The sequence below is a fragment of the Phocoena phocoena genome, chromosome 19, assembly GCF_963924675.1.
Source record: "Phocoena phocoena chromosome 19, mPhoPho1.1, whole genome shotgun sequence".
NCBI lineage: Eukaryota > Metazoa > Chordata > Mammalia > Artiodactyla > Phocoenidae > Phocoena > Phocoena phocoena.
The window spans coordinates 2,244,274-2,257,978 of record NC_089237.1 but is presented as its reverse complement, the minus strand read 5'-3'; the positions used below and the strand labels follow the sequence as shown (position 1 = coordinate 2,257,978).

Below are 13,705 nucleotides of genomic sequence, written 5' to 3'. Positions count from 1 at the left end.
GAGCTGTAACCTGCTTTTCTTTTAGCCTTACCTGCAGTGTGTGCTGTGGATTTTCCTCTTACAGTACTACGAGAAAAAATATGGAGGCAGATCATTAAGAAAGGATCCCTTTTTCAGGTCAGTTTTTTAAATTTCAGGTTTAATTTTTTTTAATTTTAATATATATTTTTTTTTACTATATTGACAGAGTTGTGCAGCCATCACCATAATCTGATTGCAGGTCATTTCCATCACCCCCAAAAAGAAACCTTGTGTCCGCTGGTCACGTCCTTCCCCCGCTCAGCTGGCCCCCAGCCCTGTGTAACCACTGATCTACCTTCTGTCTCCATAGAGCTGCGTATCTTACACATTCCTTTAAATGGAATTATGCAAGGTGGGGTCTTTTCTTGTCTGGCTTCTTTTACTTGGGCATAACGTTCTGGAAGTTCATCCACGTTGTAGCATGTAGCAGTACCTCATTACCTTTTTGTTTGTTTTTGCTGAGTAATATTACATTGTAAGGATATACCACACTTGATCTATTCATCGGTTGGTTGGCATTTGAGCTGTAGCCACTTTCTGGCTACTGTGAGTCATGCTACGATGCACATCTGGGTGCACGTATTTATGTGGACGTATGTTTTCATTTCTCTGGGGAGGATACCTGGGAGTGGAATTGATGGGTCATTGTGGTGGCTTTATGTTTAACCTCTTCAAGAACTGCCAGACTGTTTTCCACAGTGACTGCACCATTTTACTCCTAGGAATGGACGAGCGTTCTGTTTTCTTCACGTTGTTGCCCATACGTGTTATTGTCGTTTCGACTTTAGCTGTTCTCGTGGGTGCACGTTAGTGTCTCGTGGTTTTCATTTGCACTTCCCTGATGATTCATGATGTGGAGTGTCTTTTCATGTGCTTATTGCTCATTTTTATATCTACTTCGGAGACGTGTCAGTCTGAATCCTTTGCCCATTTAAAAAATTGGGTTGTCTTTATATTACTGAATTTTGAGGTTTTTTTAATATATTCTGGTTACAATCTCTTATCAGATATATTTTAAAATATTTTCTCCAAGTCTGTGCATTTTTTTTCAAAGGACGTTTTAAATTTGAAGAAGAGTTATTTCTTGAAATATGGCCGTTGGTACCAAACTGGTTCTGAATTTCGTTTTTATATTTCCCACGTATTTGTTTATTTGCTGAATATTCACATTCTGGAGAAAACTGCAAAGTATTGGAAAACGTATAGGGGTTATTCACTAGCCGCTGGACCCGCCCCTCATCCACTGAGGCAGAGTGTCTGGCTCTCCTTCTGTGTCTTTGCCTTTATTCCTGCTCTCGTTTTGGGGGAGATTTCAGCATCCACACAGGTAACCCTTCCAACATCGTAACCCCTCAGTTTCTGATTTTCTCCAAGCCAGTGACTTTTGTCTCTGTTCCACTTCACCCTCTGTTTGCATCAGAGCCATTGATGATGCTACATACTCATCCCATAGAAACTCAGCTCTGTTTTAACGCTGTTTGGCAGCCCTACGCCTTTACCTACTCAGCAGCTTCCTATCTTTTTCTTTTTTTTTTTTTTTATTTACTTATTTATTTTTTGGCTGAGTTGGGTCTTCGTTGCTGTGTGTGGGTTTTCCCTAGTTGTGGCGAGCAGGGGCTACTCTTTGTTGTGGTGCGCGGGCTTCTTATTGCGGTGGCTTCTCTTTGTTGCGGAGCATAGACTCTAGGCACACGGGCTGCAGTAGTTGTGGCACGTGGGCTCTAGAGTGCAGGCTCAGTAATTGTGGCACACAGGCTTAGTTGCTCCGCGGCATGTGGGATCTTCCCGGACCAGGGCTCGAACCCGTGTCTCCTGCATTGGCAGGCGGATTCTTAACCACTGCGCCACCAGGGAAGTCCCCTCCTATCTTTTTCTTTTCTGTAGTTCTCGCAGGCCTTCTTTGTATCCCTCAGATTCTCAGAGTCACCTCAGCTCACCTCACTTCTTACTCCTCAGTGGATGATCGTGCCATCTGTCTCAGGAAACAGAAGCACCTGATTATAAATTATAAAATGTGTACACACTTGTCCACATCTTTCGTCACTTTTGCTTTTTCCCAGCCCCAGAGGAAGGTGTCCCCCTTGTTATCCAAGTCTTCCTGTGTTCTGTCTGCTTAAGGATGTTGCTCAGTCAGCTCTCTCTTTCTGTGTCTTTCCCTTTTGGATCTTATTAGGGTATATTTCCCTTTGGGAGGGGGTCGCCTTCCTCCCATATAAAACAAAGTACTCATCAATCGCATTGAAACCTGAGTCCCTCTCTAGCTCTTACCCCCTCTCTTTCCTTTTTTCTTTTTGATCATATGTATATTTTTTATTTTTTTAGCGTTTTTATTGGAGTATAATTGCTTTACAGTGGTGTGTTAGTTTCTGCTGTATAACAGAGTGAATCAGTTATACATATACATATATCCCCATAACTCTTCCCTCTTGCATCTCCCTCCCTCCCACCCTCCCTATCCCACCCTTCTAACTGGTCACAAAGCGCTGAGCTGATCTCCCTGTGCTATGTGACTGCTTCCCACTAGCTATCTGTTTTACATTTGGTAGTGTGTATGTGTCTGTGCCACTCTCTCACTTCGTCCCAGCTTACCCTTCCCCCTCCCCGTGTCCTCAGGTCCATTCTCTAGTAGGTCTGCATCTTTATTCCAGTCTTGCCCCTAGGTTCTTCATGACATTTTTTTTTTTTTTAGATTCCATATATATGTGTTAGCATACGGTATTTGTTTTTCTCTTCTGACTTACTTCACTCTGTATGACAGACTATAGATCCATCCACCTCTCTACAAATAACTCAATTTCGTTTCTTTATATGGCTGAGTAATATTCCATTGTATATACATGCCACATCTTCTTTATCCATTCATCTGTCGATGGACACTTAGGTTGCTTCCATGTCCTGGCTATTGTAAATAGAGCTGCAATGAACATTGTGGTACATGACTCTCTTTGAATTATGGTTTTCTCAGGGTATATGCCCAGCAGTGGGATTGCTGGGTCATATGGTAGTTCTATTTTTAGTTTTTTAAGGAACCTCCATACTGTTCTCCATAGTGGCTGTATCAATTTACATTCCCACCAACAGTGTATGAGGGTTCCCTTTTCTCCACACCCTCTCCAGCATTTGTTGTTTGCAGATTTTTTGATGATGGCCATTCTGACCGGTATGAGATGATATCCCATTGTAGTTTTGATTTGCACATTTCTCTGATGATTAGTGATGTTGAACATTCTTTTATGTGTTTGTGGGCAATCTGTATATCTTTTTTGGAGAAATGTCTGTTTAGGTCTTCTGCCCATTTTTGGATTGGGTTGTCTGTTATTTTGATATTGAGCTGCATGAGCTGCTTGTAAATTTTGGAGATTAATCCCTTGTCAGTTGCTTCATTTGCAAATAATTTCTCCCATTCTGAGGGTTGTCTTTTCGTCTTGTTTATGGTTTCCTTTGCTGTGCAAATGCTTGGAAGTTTCATTAGGTCCCATTTGTTTATTTTTGTTTTTATTTCCCTTTCTCTAGGAGGCGGGTCAAAAAGGATCTTGCTGTGATTTATGTCATGGAGTGTTCTGCCTATATTTTCCTCTAAGACTTTGATAGTGTCTGGCCTTACATTTAGGTCTTTAATCCATTTTGAGTTTATTTTTGTGTATGATGTTAGGGAGTGTTCTAATTTCATTCTTTTACATGTAGCTGTCCGGTTTTCCCAGCACCACTTATTGAAGAGGCTGTCTTTTCTCCATTGTATATGGGCAGAACACTCCCAAACTCGTTCTACGAGGCCACCATCACCCTAATACCAAAACCAGACAAAGATGTCACAAAAAAAGAAAACTATAGGCCAATATCATTGATGAACACAGATGCAAAATCCTCAACAAAATACCAGCAAACAGAATCTGACAGCACATTAAAAGGATCATACACCATGATCAAGTGGGATTTATCCCAGGAATGCAAGGATTCTTCAATATATGCATATCGATCAATGTGATACACCATATTAACAAATTGAAGGAGAAAAACCATATGATCATCTCAATAGATACAGAGAAAGCTTTTGACAAAATTCAACACCCATTTATGATAAAAACCCTCCAGAAAGTAGGCATAGAGGGAACTTTCCTCAACATAATAAAGGCCATATATGACAAACCCACAGCCAACATTGTCCTCAATGGTGAAAAACTGAAACCGCTTCCACTAAGATCAGGAACCAGACAAGGCTGCCCACTTTCACCACTATTATTCAACATAGTTTTGGAAGTTTTAGCCACAGCCATCAGAGAAGAAAAAGAAATAAAAGGAATCCAAACCAGAAAAGAAGAAGTTAAGCTGTCACTCTTTGCAGATGACATGATACTATACATAGAGAATCCTAAAGACGCTACCAGAAAACTACTAGAGCTAATCAATGAATTTGGTAAAGTAGCAGGATGCAAAATTAATGCACAGAAATCTCTTGCATTCCTATACACTAATGATGAAAAATCTGAAAATGAAATTAAGAAAACACTCCCGTTTACCACTGCAACAAAAAGAATAAAGTACCTAGGAATAAACCTACCTAAGGAGACAAAAGACCTGTATGCAGAAAATTATAAGACACTGATGAAAGAAATTAAAGATGATACAGACAGATGGAGAGATATACCATGTTCTTGGATTGGAAGAATCAACATTGTGACAATGACTATACTACCCAAAGCAATCTACAGATTCAGTGCAATCCCTATCAAACTACCACTGGCATCTTTCACAGAGCTAGAACAAAAAATTTCACAATTTGTATGGACACACAAAAGACCCCGAATAGCCAAAGCAATCTTGAGAAAGAAAAACAGAGCTGGAGGAATCAGTCTCCCAGACCTCAGACTATACTACAAAGCTACAGTAATCAAGACAGTATGGTACTGGCACAAAAACAGAAATATAGATCAATGGAACAGGATAGAAAGCCCAGAGGTAAACCCACGTACATATGGTCACCTTATCTTTGACAAAGGAGGCAAGAATATACAATGGAGAAAAGACAGTCTCTTTCCTTTTATAGCCAGAAGGCTTCCACCTCCAGTTTGTCACCTCCTTTCCCATGTCCCATTCACTCCCTAACTCCTGCCATCTGGCTCCTGCCCTCACCTCTTGGCTGCTCCTGTTTGTGGTAAGGTAAACTAATGGCTCCTCTCTGTCTGGTAAAGTAGGCTTACCCTCTTTAACTGATCTACAGCCTTAAATGTGACTGACTTCTTCCCTTAAACTTTTCTCCTCTTTCTTTCTTTTTTTTTTCCCCATAATGTCAACTTCTATTTGCCTCTTTACCTCTCTTAATAGTACTTCAGAATTTCCTTTGGAAGCGCTCTTTCCTCTGCCCACCTTTATGGTGTTGCTACGGATGCTGACTTCAGCCTCTCTGTCCACGCTGCCTGGGTCATCTCACGTACACCCAAGACGTAAATTCTTTGAGAGCGGGGTCTGTGTTGGTTTTTTAAAAATCTTTTTTATCTTTCTGTGAACTAGTGCTTGACACATACTGGTTGTAAATAATTGTTGAATAAATGAATGAATTTAGATAATATCATCCAAATGATGTCAGTGAGTGAAAAATAGCTCTGTAATTTCTACCTTTAAGAGATAACTGATCTCCGACAACAGATCTCATGTTGCTCTATTTTTTTCAGTCTTTTCTCTATGTAGTGCTTCAATTTCTTACCATTTTAATTATTTGAAAATCTATTTATACTTTCAGGACCCTTACAACAAAGTCCAAAAGTAGGAAGTCTCCAGAACCACCAAACAATGAGGATGAAGATGAAGATGTCAGAGCTGAAAGGGTGAAGGTCAAAGAATTGCTGAGCTGCCAGCGCCACGAGGAGGTAACTCAGTCTCTCTTGCTGAGCCGCGTGCGGTGAGCAGTGAGCAGCCCCTCTGCACAGGGTTAGCCTCGAAAATTGTCCCCTTATATGAATCGATTGCCAAGAAGTTTGTCTTTGAAAAAATGTTTGTCCACTTTCTTTTGAACAAGCCGTTATTCCCGTCATAGATGGATAGTTATCTATGCAGTACCCCTTATTAGCAAATATAGTTCTTACGATACGGCCAGGAGCTGTGTACGGCCTGTCATTGAACGATGGATATCTGAGTTATCACTCTTTTTTAAATCCTGTTTCCCTTATTAGAAGCCAGCCATTATGGTCAACAATTTGCATAAAGAATATGAAGACAAGAAAGATTTTCTTCCTACAAGAAAAATAAAGAAAGTGGCAAATAAATATGTCTCCTTCTGTGTGAAAAAAGGCTGGTATTTAATTATTTTTTCTTGAATAACTTTTCTGGAAGAGTAATTTTCATTCTTTAGTTTGATTTACATATGACAATTTTTCTTTTAATTCCTTTAGGAGAGATCTTGGGACTATTGGGTCCAAATGGTGCAGGCAAAAGTACGATTATTAATATTGTGGTTGGTGATATAGAACCAACTTCAGGCCAGGTATGGTATAACGGTGTGGGATATATTGAATACGATTTATATTTTTAATTAAAATAAACTTCTTAGTGACAAATGGGATTTTTATGCTCAAATTTCATGTTTTAATATTAATTTTTTAGGATAGCTTGATCAAGTTACGATCTTTTTGGTTATCTGTGAGAATAACGTACATAGTCACATTTGCATGCACACATGCAGAACGCACACATGTACAGTATTTCTGCTTTTATGCTGATTACAAGCATGGGTGATTTGTCCACCGACTTAATAGAAGCCCGTTGTATTAACTTCAGGAAATAGAGGAGCTAACCTTGACCTTGCCGTCAGCTAGCCTTCGATCACACCAGCCACGCTGGCTCATTCTTTGCTGGAAAATGCCGGGCACACTTCACTCTTTTCCTTTTACCTTAGGTTTTCCTTATGTTGGCTATTCCTTACCCCACAGAAAACCAGATGAGCAAATTCACATGTTCCCTTGGCTCAGAAATCACCTTTCCGTGGGGCCCCCTGATCCTCCTGGTTAAAACGGGCCTTGCCTTCCCACCCAACCCTGCATCCCTGGCCACCTTTTCTAGCCATGTCTCTCATCTCTGACGCAGCCATGTGTGTCGTTTCTTCATCAGAAAAGGGTGAGAATCTGACCTGCTGTGACCCTGACTTTAGGAAGTCAGGAGTTTGGAAGGAGTTTGAATTAACCCACTTGCCACTTCCTTTACGATGGAAGTTAAGCAAAAATAGTCATTACACTTGGTTTATATTTCTGCAGGTATTTCTAAGAGACTATTCTTCAGACCCAGCTGGAGATGATGATGCCGTAAAGTGTATGGGCTACTGTCCTCAGATAAACCCACTGTGGCCAGAGATTACATTACAGGAACATTTTGAAATTTATGGAGCTGTGAAAGGAATGAGTGCCAGTGACATGAAGGAGGTCATAATTCGGTAAAATAATTGTCTTTAGAGCCCTTTTGTTACCTGGAGAAAGGTTCACATGCCACGGCTTTAAAATTTCATAGCAGGCATTTCCGTGGATCATAATTTTCATAGAAGAAGATCATTCATTTTTCATATATTCTTTACCAAATTATGACAGCCATGAAAATGAAACATTTTTATTTATAAGTACAGAATGAATGTACCTATAAATGTCATGAAACCTATTTTAAAGTGAACCTTTTAATCAAGATATTAATTTATTTAAAGTGAGCTTCGACAGAGTAATTGTTCTAGGAAAAAAACAGTGTCAGTGATCACTTTATACTTGTATTTATGTGCATCATGGTACACTCATTTTGTATTGTGTATTTTGCAGAATAACAAATGCACTTGATTTAAAAGAACATCTCCAGAAAACGGTAAAGAAACTACCTGCAGGAATCAAGCGAAAGGTACTTTTATTTAACGACAAGTGTGTGTGCAGTCTGGTGCCTGGTAGAGTTTCTTTTTTTTTTTTCTTTTCTTCTTTCACATTCTTTTTTTTTTTTAACATCTGTATTGGAGTATAATTGCTTTACATTGTTGTGTTAGTTGCGGCTGTATAACAAAGTGAATCAGCTGTTCGTATACAAATAGCCCCATATCCCCTCCCTCTTGCGTCTCCCTCCCACCTTCCTTATCCCACCCCTCTAGGTGGTCACAAAGCACCGAGCTGATCGCCCTGTGCTATATACAGCTGCTTCCCACTAGCTATCTATTTTACATTTGGTAGTGTATATATGTCCATGCCACTCTCACACTTTGTCCCAGCTTACCCTTCCCCCTCCCCTTGTCCTCAAGTCCATTCTCTACGTCTGCATCTTTATTCCTGTCCTGCCCCTACGTCCTTCAGAACATTTTTTTTTTTTTTTAGATTCCATATATATGTGTTAGCATACGGTATTTGTTTTTCTCTTTCTGACTTACTTCACTCTGTATGACAGACTCTAGGTCCACCTGATAGAGTTTCTTATAGCCTCCCCGCGCTCCGTTTTCTTTCCGTCCAGCTGTGTTTTGCTCTGAGTATGCTGGGGAACCCTCCTGTTACTCTGCTAGACGAGCCATCCACAGGTATGGACCCTAAAGCCAAACAGCACATGTGGTAAGTATGACGTCAGGGACGCTTGAGACCCATTGTGCTGTAGCATCATCACGGGTGGTTTTGTGTTAGTTACATACATGTATCGATTAAAAATCCTGCACAAAAGGAGAAATCGTAATTAAAAATTTCTCGAGATCCCCTTAAACTTTTTAAACCTGATCATATTTTTCATCAGCTGTTAACAGTATATTATGTGTGCCAGGACAAAAATGAGAGTACTGTTTTCTGAATCGTTTTTTAAAGGTTTTTTTTCCTGTATAAAGTAACATATGTAAGTAAACATCTCATAACAGTGTTGTCCTAAATGTCCATTGGAACTCTCTTTCTAGGCACTCATCATTGTTTGAGCAACTCTTTGAGCCTAGGTTTCCATGTCTATAAAATGTGAGGTTTGGTTCAGACGCATGTTAAGTTTTCCCTATGATTCTGTGGCTGTTTTTGTTATAACGTGAAAAGCCATCGGTTTCTGTAATCGGTTGGTTAGCATACTTTTAACCCATAGAAACGCTTGAAATCGTGAACTTTCTTTCCATTTGACAAGCTTTCAAAAATAAGGTAAAATGAGTTGGGATAGAAGAATCACAGTTGGGCAGAATATACTAATTATAGCAATGATGTTTGATAAATTTAAATTAACCAAATAGTTGGATTTTTAAAACTCAGGTATTTTCATGGACGTTCAGGTGCCACCTTCCCTTCTTTTCGTTTTATTTGTATTTTGTAGGAGAGCAATTAGAGCTGCGTTTAAGAACAAAACGCGGGCAGCTATCCTGGCCACTCATTGCATGGAGGAGGTGGAGGCTGTCTGTGACCGAGTGGCTATCCTGGTGTCTGGGCAGCTAAGGTGGCTGTTTGCCGCGGAGTGGGGAGAGGGGTGCAGGGCGGAGCACGTGTCTGGATTTGGAACGCTGTCATTTCAGAAACTTATAATAATACACATTAGCTTAAATGTTAAAAAACGCTCCCTTGTTTTATCAGCTTTCTGTAGAATCACTTGGAAATATGTTACTTTTTTCCAAAAATTGGCCAGCCACTCTGCGTTTGGAATTGGCTTAATTATTCAACAACTGAGAGTGTTATTTTCAGGCAGGATATTTGCTGTTTTTAAAAATTGGTAGGCACTGTATGGGATTGTAACTCAGCGTATAAAATAAATATACGAGTTCATACTCATATAGGTAAGCGATGGAGTAAGTAAATAAATGTGGGAGTAGAGACACATCTCTTTACAGAAAGATGCCAGATTGTGTAGTACCTCCCAAGTATCGCCTGGACTTAAAGCCAGTCTGTATTCTAAAGTATGGGAAGGGGTGGATAGTAACTTTACGGCAGAGAAATGGGACAAATACCACCCTAAGCAGGCAGGGCCATGTGGTCATCACATGCCCCCTGGGACGTGATGAGAAAGTACTTCAGCTCTGTGTTCTTTGCTCCAAAAACCCACACCCCAGTCTAATCATGAGAAAAACATCAGACTACCCCAAATTGAGGGACATCCTACAAAAACAGTTCTCAAAACTGTCCAAGTCACGACCAAGACCAAGAAGGATAGAATAAGAAAGTGTCCCCGAGCAGTGGAGACTGAAGAGGTGTGGCCACACAGCACAGTGGGATCCTGGGTGGACTCTGGGGCAGAAGGAGGACATGAGTGGAGAAACCGGTGAAGTCCAAGTAAAGGCAGTAAACTCAGTAATAATATACCAGCGTTGGTTTCTTAATTTTGACAAATGTGTCACGGTAATACAAGATGACAGTATTAGGGAAACTGAAGTTGGGGGAGGGGTATATGAAAACTCTGTATTATCTCTTATATTTTCACCTTTTATATGAATTGACAAGTATTCCAGTGTGGGAATTTTATTTAAATCATTCTTAAGTGAGAAATTATCTTTAAAACTGTCAGGTTATCTTATATCTGTACTTCCTTTTAAAAATTACTACAGATGTATTGGGACAGTCCAACATCTAAAGAGTAAATTTGGAAAAGGATACTTTTTGGAAATCAAATTAAAGGACTGGATAGAAAACCTAGAAGTAGACCGTCTTCAAAGAGAAATTCAGCATATTTTCCCAAATGCAAGCCGTCAGGAAAGGTAAAGATTTAAAAAATTTAGTTACATTTCTTTGTACAGCAGTAATCATAAAAATTGGTTATTGTATTATGGATTAATGAAAAAATGTAGTATAACCAATATTGGACTAATGTAGTTTGATGAATGGAGTTTTATGAAGCTGACTCATTTTTAATGTTAGATCTTTCAACATGTAATAGTATTTAAAGTTTTTAAAGTTCTTATCCAGGAGTAATGAGAGAGTTATTTTATTGTGCATGGAAATATTTTTAAGATTTCAAATAATTTTTGTCTAAATAAGTATCAAAATAAGTTATTGGAGTTTTATTTTGAACTTTCAGAGCTTCAGAATGCATAGTAGTTATTTTGAATTTACCTGTATTTTATCTTTGCTTTCAGTTTTTCTTCTATTTTGGCTTATAAAATTCCTAAGGAAGATGTTCAGTCCCTTTCACAATCTTTTTCTAAGCTGGAAGAAGGTAAGTAATATTTGAAAAACATTGTGAGGTAGCGTTCGAATTATTAAAGAATTCTATTAAGAAGTTTAGGAGTCGGGACTCAAGTTTACTGTAGAAACTATGGTAAGTAAGAAGATGACCTTTTACTAATTTAATCTAAGCTGTAGGTAAATAGTCACACGCTAGGGATTTTGTAGATTAACTGTATTGTAGTGTAAACCTTTCACTCTGGACATCACCGCGGTTTTTCACGTTGCATCTCTGAGAAAGTTCATCTTAATTAGCCCTCACCAGTTCAGTCCAGAAGTGGGAGCACTGAATTTCGTGAATCCTTACTTCGTATTAGACCAGAGAGGTAGCAATGGTAGCAAGACACCAGTGGCAGGCAGAGAAGGGAGAGGAAAATTCATAGTGGTAGGCATTCCTAAATCTAAGGGAGAGGAAAATTCATAGAGGGTAGGCATTCCTAAATCTAAACTTTAAAGAAGTTTATTGGATCTTGGCATTTAAAAAATAAATGTTAGTTGGGATAAAGATACCTCACCAGCAGAGAGAGGCAGTCTCCTGGGTGGGGCACGTATTCATGTACAGGTTATTTTATGGCATTTGTAAGCTACGAAACTTCCTGGTGCTTTCTTTTTAAAAGAAAAAAAAAGTGTTACTTCATTAAATATACTTTTTTTGGTTTATTGGCTGCGCCTCACGGCGTGTGGGATCTTAGTTCCCTGACCAGGGATTGAACCTGTGCCCTCCACAGTGAGAGCACAGAGTCCTAACCACTGGACCACCAGGGAAGTCCCTCCTAGTGTTTTCTTTATGATTAAAGAGAACATTTGAAGTAATTAGGGAGAATTAAAGGAATGAATAGAAAACCAGAAATTTGATATTGGGCCAGAATGCAAACGGACCTAAAATAAGTACAGAAAAGCATGTGGACACGTGACCCATGATATCCAGAACCTAGTGTAAGAAGTCCAGAGTGGACTGTACTGGGACTGGGGGATGGGAGAGACAGAGCAGGAGCAGAAGAAATGTGAAAACAGGAGGAATGAGGGAGAAGAGGAAAGGAGGGGAAAGAGGGGCTGCTTGGAAAAGGAGAGTAAGGCAAGTCCGTCCGCGAAATACGTAGCGCTTAGGGCCGTAGAGAATTGAGCGGCTGGGAGAGGAAGGAAGCAGATAGAGGACAGTGACCTGTACTGGCAGCTTTAAATCGAAATGGGTTGATTATAGAGGTTAAAGCAACAACAACAACAAAAACCAGATTGTTAGCCACTCAGTAGTTATTGCCATTTTATTACTTGAAAATATTAATAAGTGAAATATTATTTTTGTATTTTAACAGCTAAACGTACTTTTGCCATTGAAGAATACAGCTTTTCTCAAGCGACATTGGAACAGGTACTATAAAGTTAAATTTCAAAAGTTCTTCTGTAGAAGAAAGTGTCCCGCATCTAATCGTTTTAGGTATATATTGGACAGGGAAGGACCCGTATCTAATCGTTTTAGGTATATATTGGACAGGGAAGGAGATTGTGAGCCAGAGACCAATCGCTATAGAATATTCCTAAACTTTGTAAATAACAACTTGAGCTCCTCCATCTGCTTATTTTGAATAGCTCAGTATTGTTTCTTCAGTGTGAAGAAAATGAGTCATGATGGGTGGTGTTTCATATTAGCACATCTGAAATTACATTGCTTAAATATTTATAAATATTTTTGTGATGCTACTTTAATATATTAATCAAAAAATAAATAATCTATTAATCCTCTAAAGTAGCATTCATCTTTTTGTGGGATTAGTGGAGATTATTCTGTTTAAGTAATATTAACGGCAGTACATCTCTTGATACTTGAGTGGTTAATGTAACTAGGTATTGCCTTATGCTATTGCTGATTTAGTTAAAGTTTTTGTAAGATAATTGCACAGCAGAATATTGTATTCATTAATTTATTTTCATTTAGGTTTTTATAGAACTCACTAAAGAACAAGAGGAAGAAGACAACACTTGTGGCACTTCGAACAGCACACTTTGGTGGGAAAGAACACAGGAAGACAGAGTAGTATTTTGAATTTGTGTTGCTCAGTCTGTTTACTGCATTTCTTCTTCACTTTATTTTAACTTTGGTTTAAACGTTTATTGCTTGAACGGTAATTGGAGAACCATGAAAGCACGTGGGATTTTCCTGACTTCGTTAATTGAAATGCTGTTGGTTGTGTGTTTTGCTTTTCTTCAAATAAAACTTGTGTATAATGCATTGAAACTGCACGTTTGTATCTGACGTATACGGCACTGTAGTCTGTATGTGAGGTTGAATATGTGCTTTTTCACTTTTCAGAAACAGTGCTTGTGATTTTATGATTTGAAGAAACAGTGATAGAATCATCTTATTTTGAGCAGTTATCTTTTAAGTTTATACCATCTTGTTACATAAGTATGTAATACCCCAATCTAAATAAAAAACGAATACATAAATAACGCATAGAACAGAGACATAAAGCAAAAGTTTGCTTCTCCTTTTTAATTTCTAAACGAAACTGAATGGAAGCTGGCGTCCTAAAAACCTGAACACTGGACAGTCTCAGTGCACGTAGAGGTCT

The 13,705-nt window shown here is 39.0% G+C and overlaps 1 protein-coding gene across 1 annotated transcript in view; it reads left to right on the top strand.

Moving 5' to 3' along the window:
* ABCA5 (ATP binding cassette subfamily A member 5) overlaps positions 1 to 13,176 on the top strand; it is a 52,189-nt gene extending 39,013 nt beyond the window's left edge. The window contains exons 27-38 of the mRNA XM_065898118.1: positions 26 to 117; positions 5,759 to 5,885; positions 6,189 to 6,306; positions 6,408 to 6,499; positions 7,266 to 7,441; positions 7,812 to 7,887; positions 8,482 to 8,576; positions 9,301 to 9,420; positions 10,520 to 10,669; positions 11,048 to 11,127; positions 12,449 to 12,504; positions 13,069 to 13,176. Of these exons, the coding sequence (XP_065754190.1) occupies positions 26 to 117; positions 5,759 to 5,885; positions 6,189 to 6,306; positions 6,408 to 6,499; positions 7,266 to 7,441; positions 7,812 to 7,887; positions 8,482 to 8,576; positions 9,301 to 9,420; positions 10,520 to 10,669; positions 11,048 to 11,127; positions 12,449 to 12,504; positions 13,069 to 13,176 (1,290 nt within the window). The remainder of the gene's footprint in view (positions 1 to 25; positions 118 to 5,758; positions 5,886 to 6,188; positions 6,307 to 6,407; positions 6,500 to 7,265; positions 7,442 to 7,811; positions 7,888 to 8,481; positions 8,577 to 9,300; positions 9,421 to 10,519; positions 10,670 to 11,047; positions 11,128 to 12,448; positions 12,505 to 13,068) is intronic.
* Positions 13,177 to 13,705: the final 529 nt, after the last annotated feature.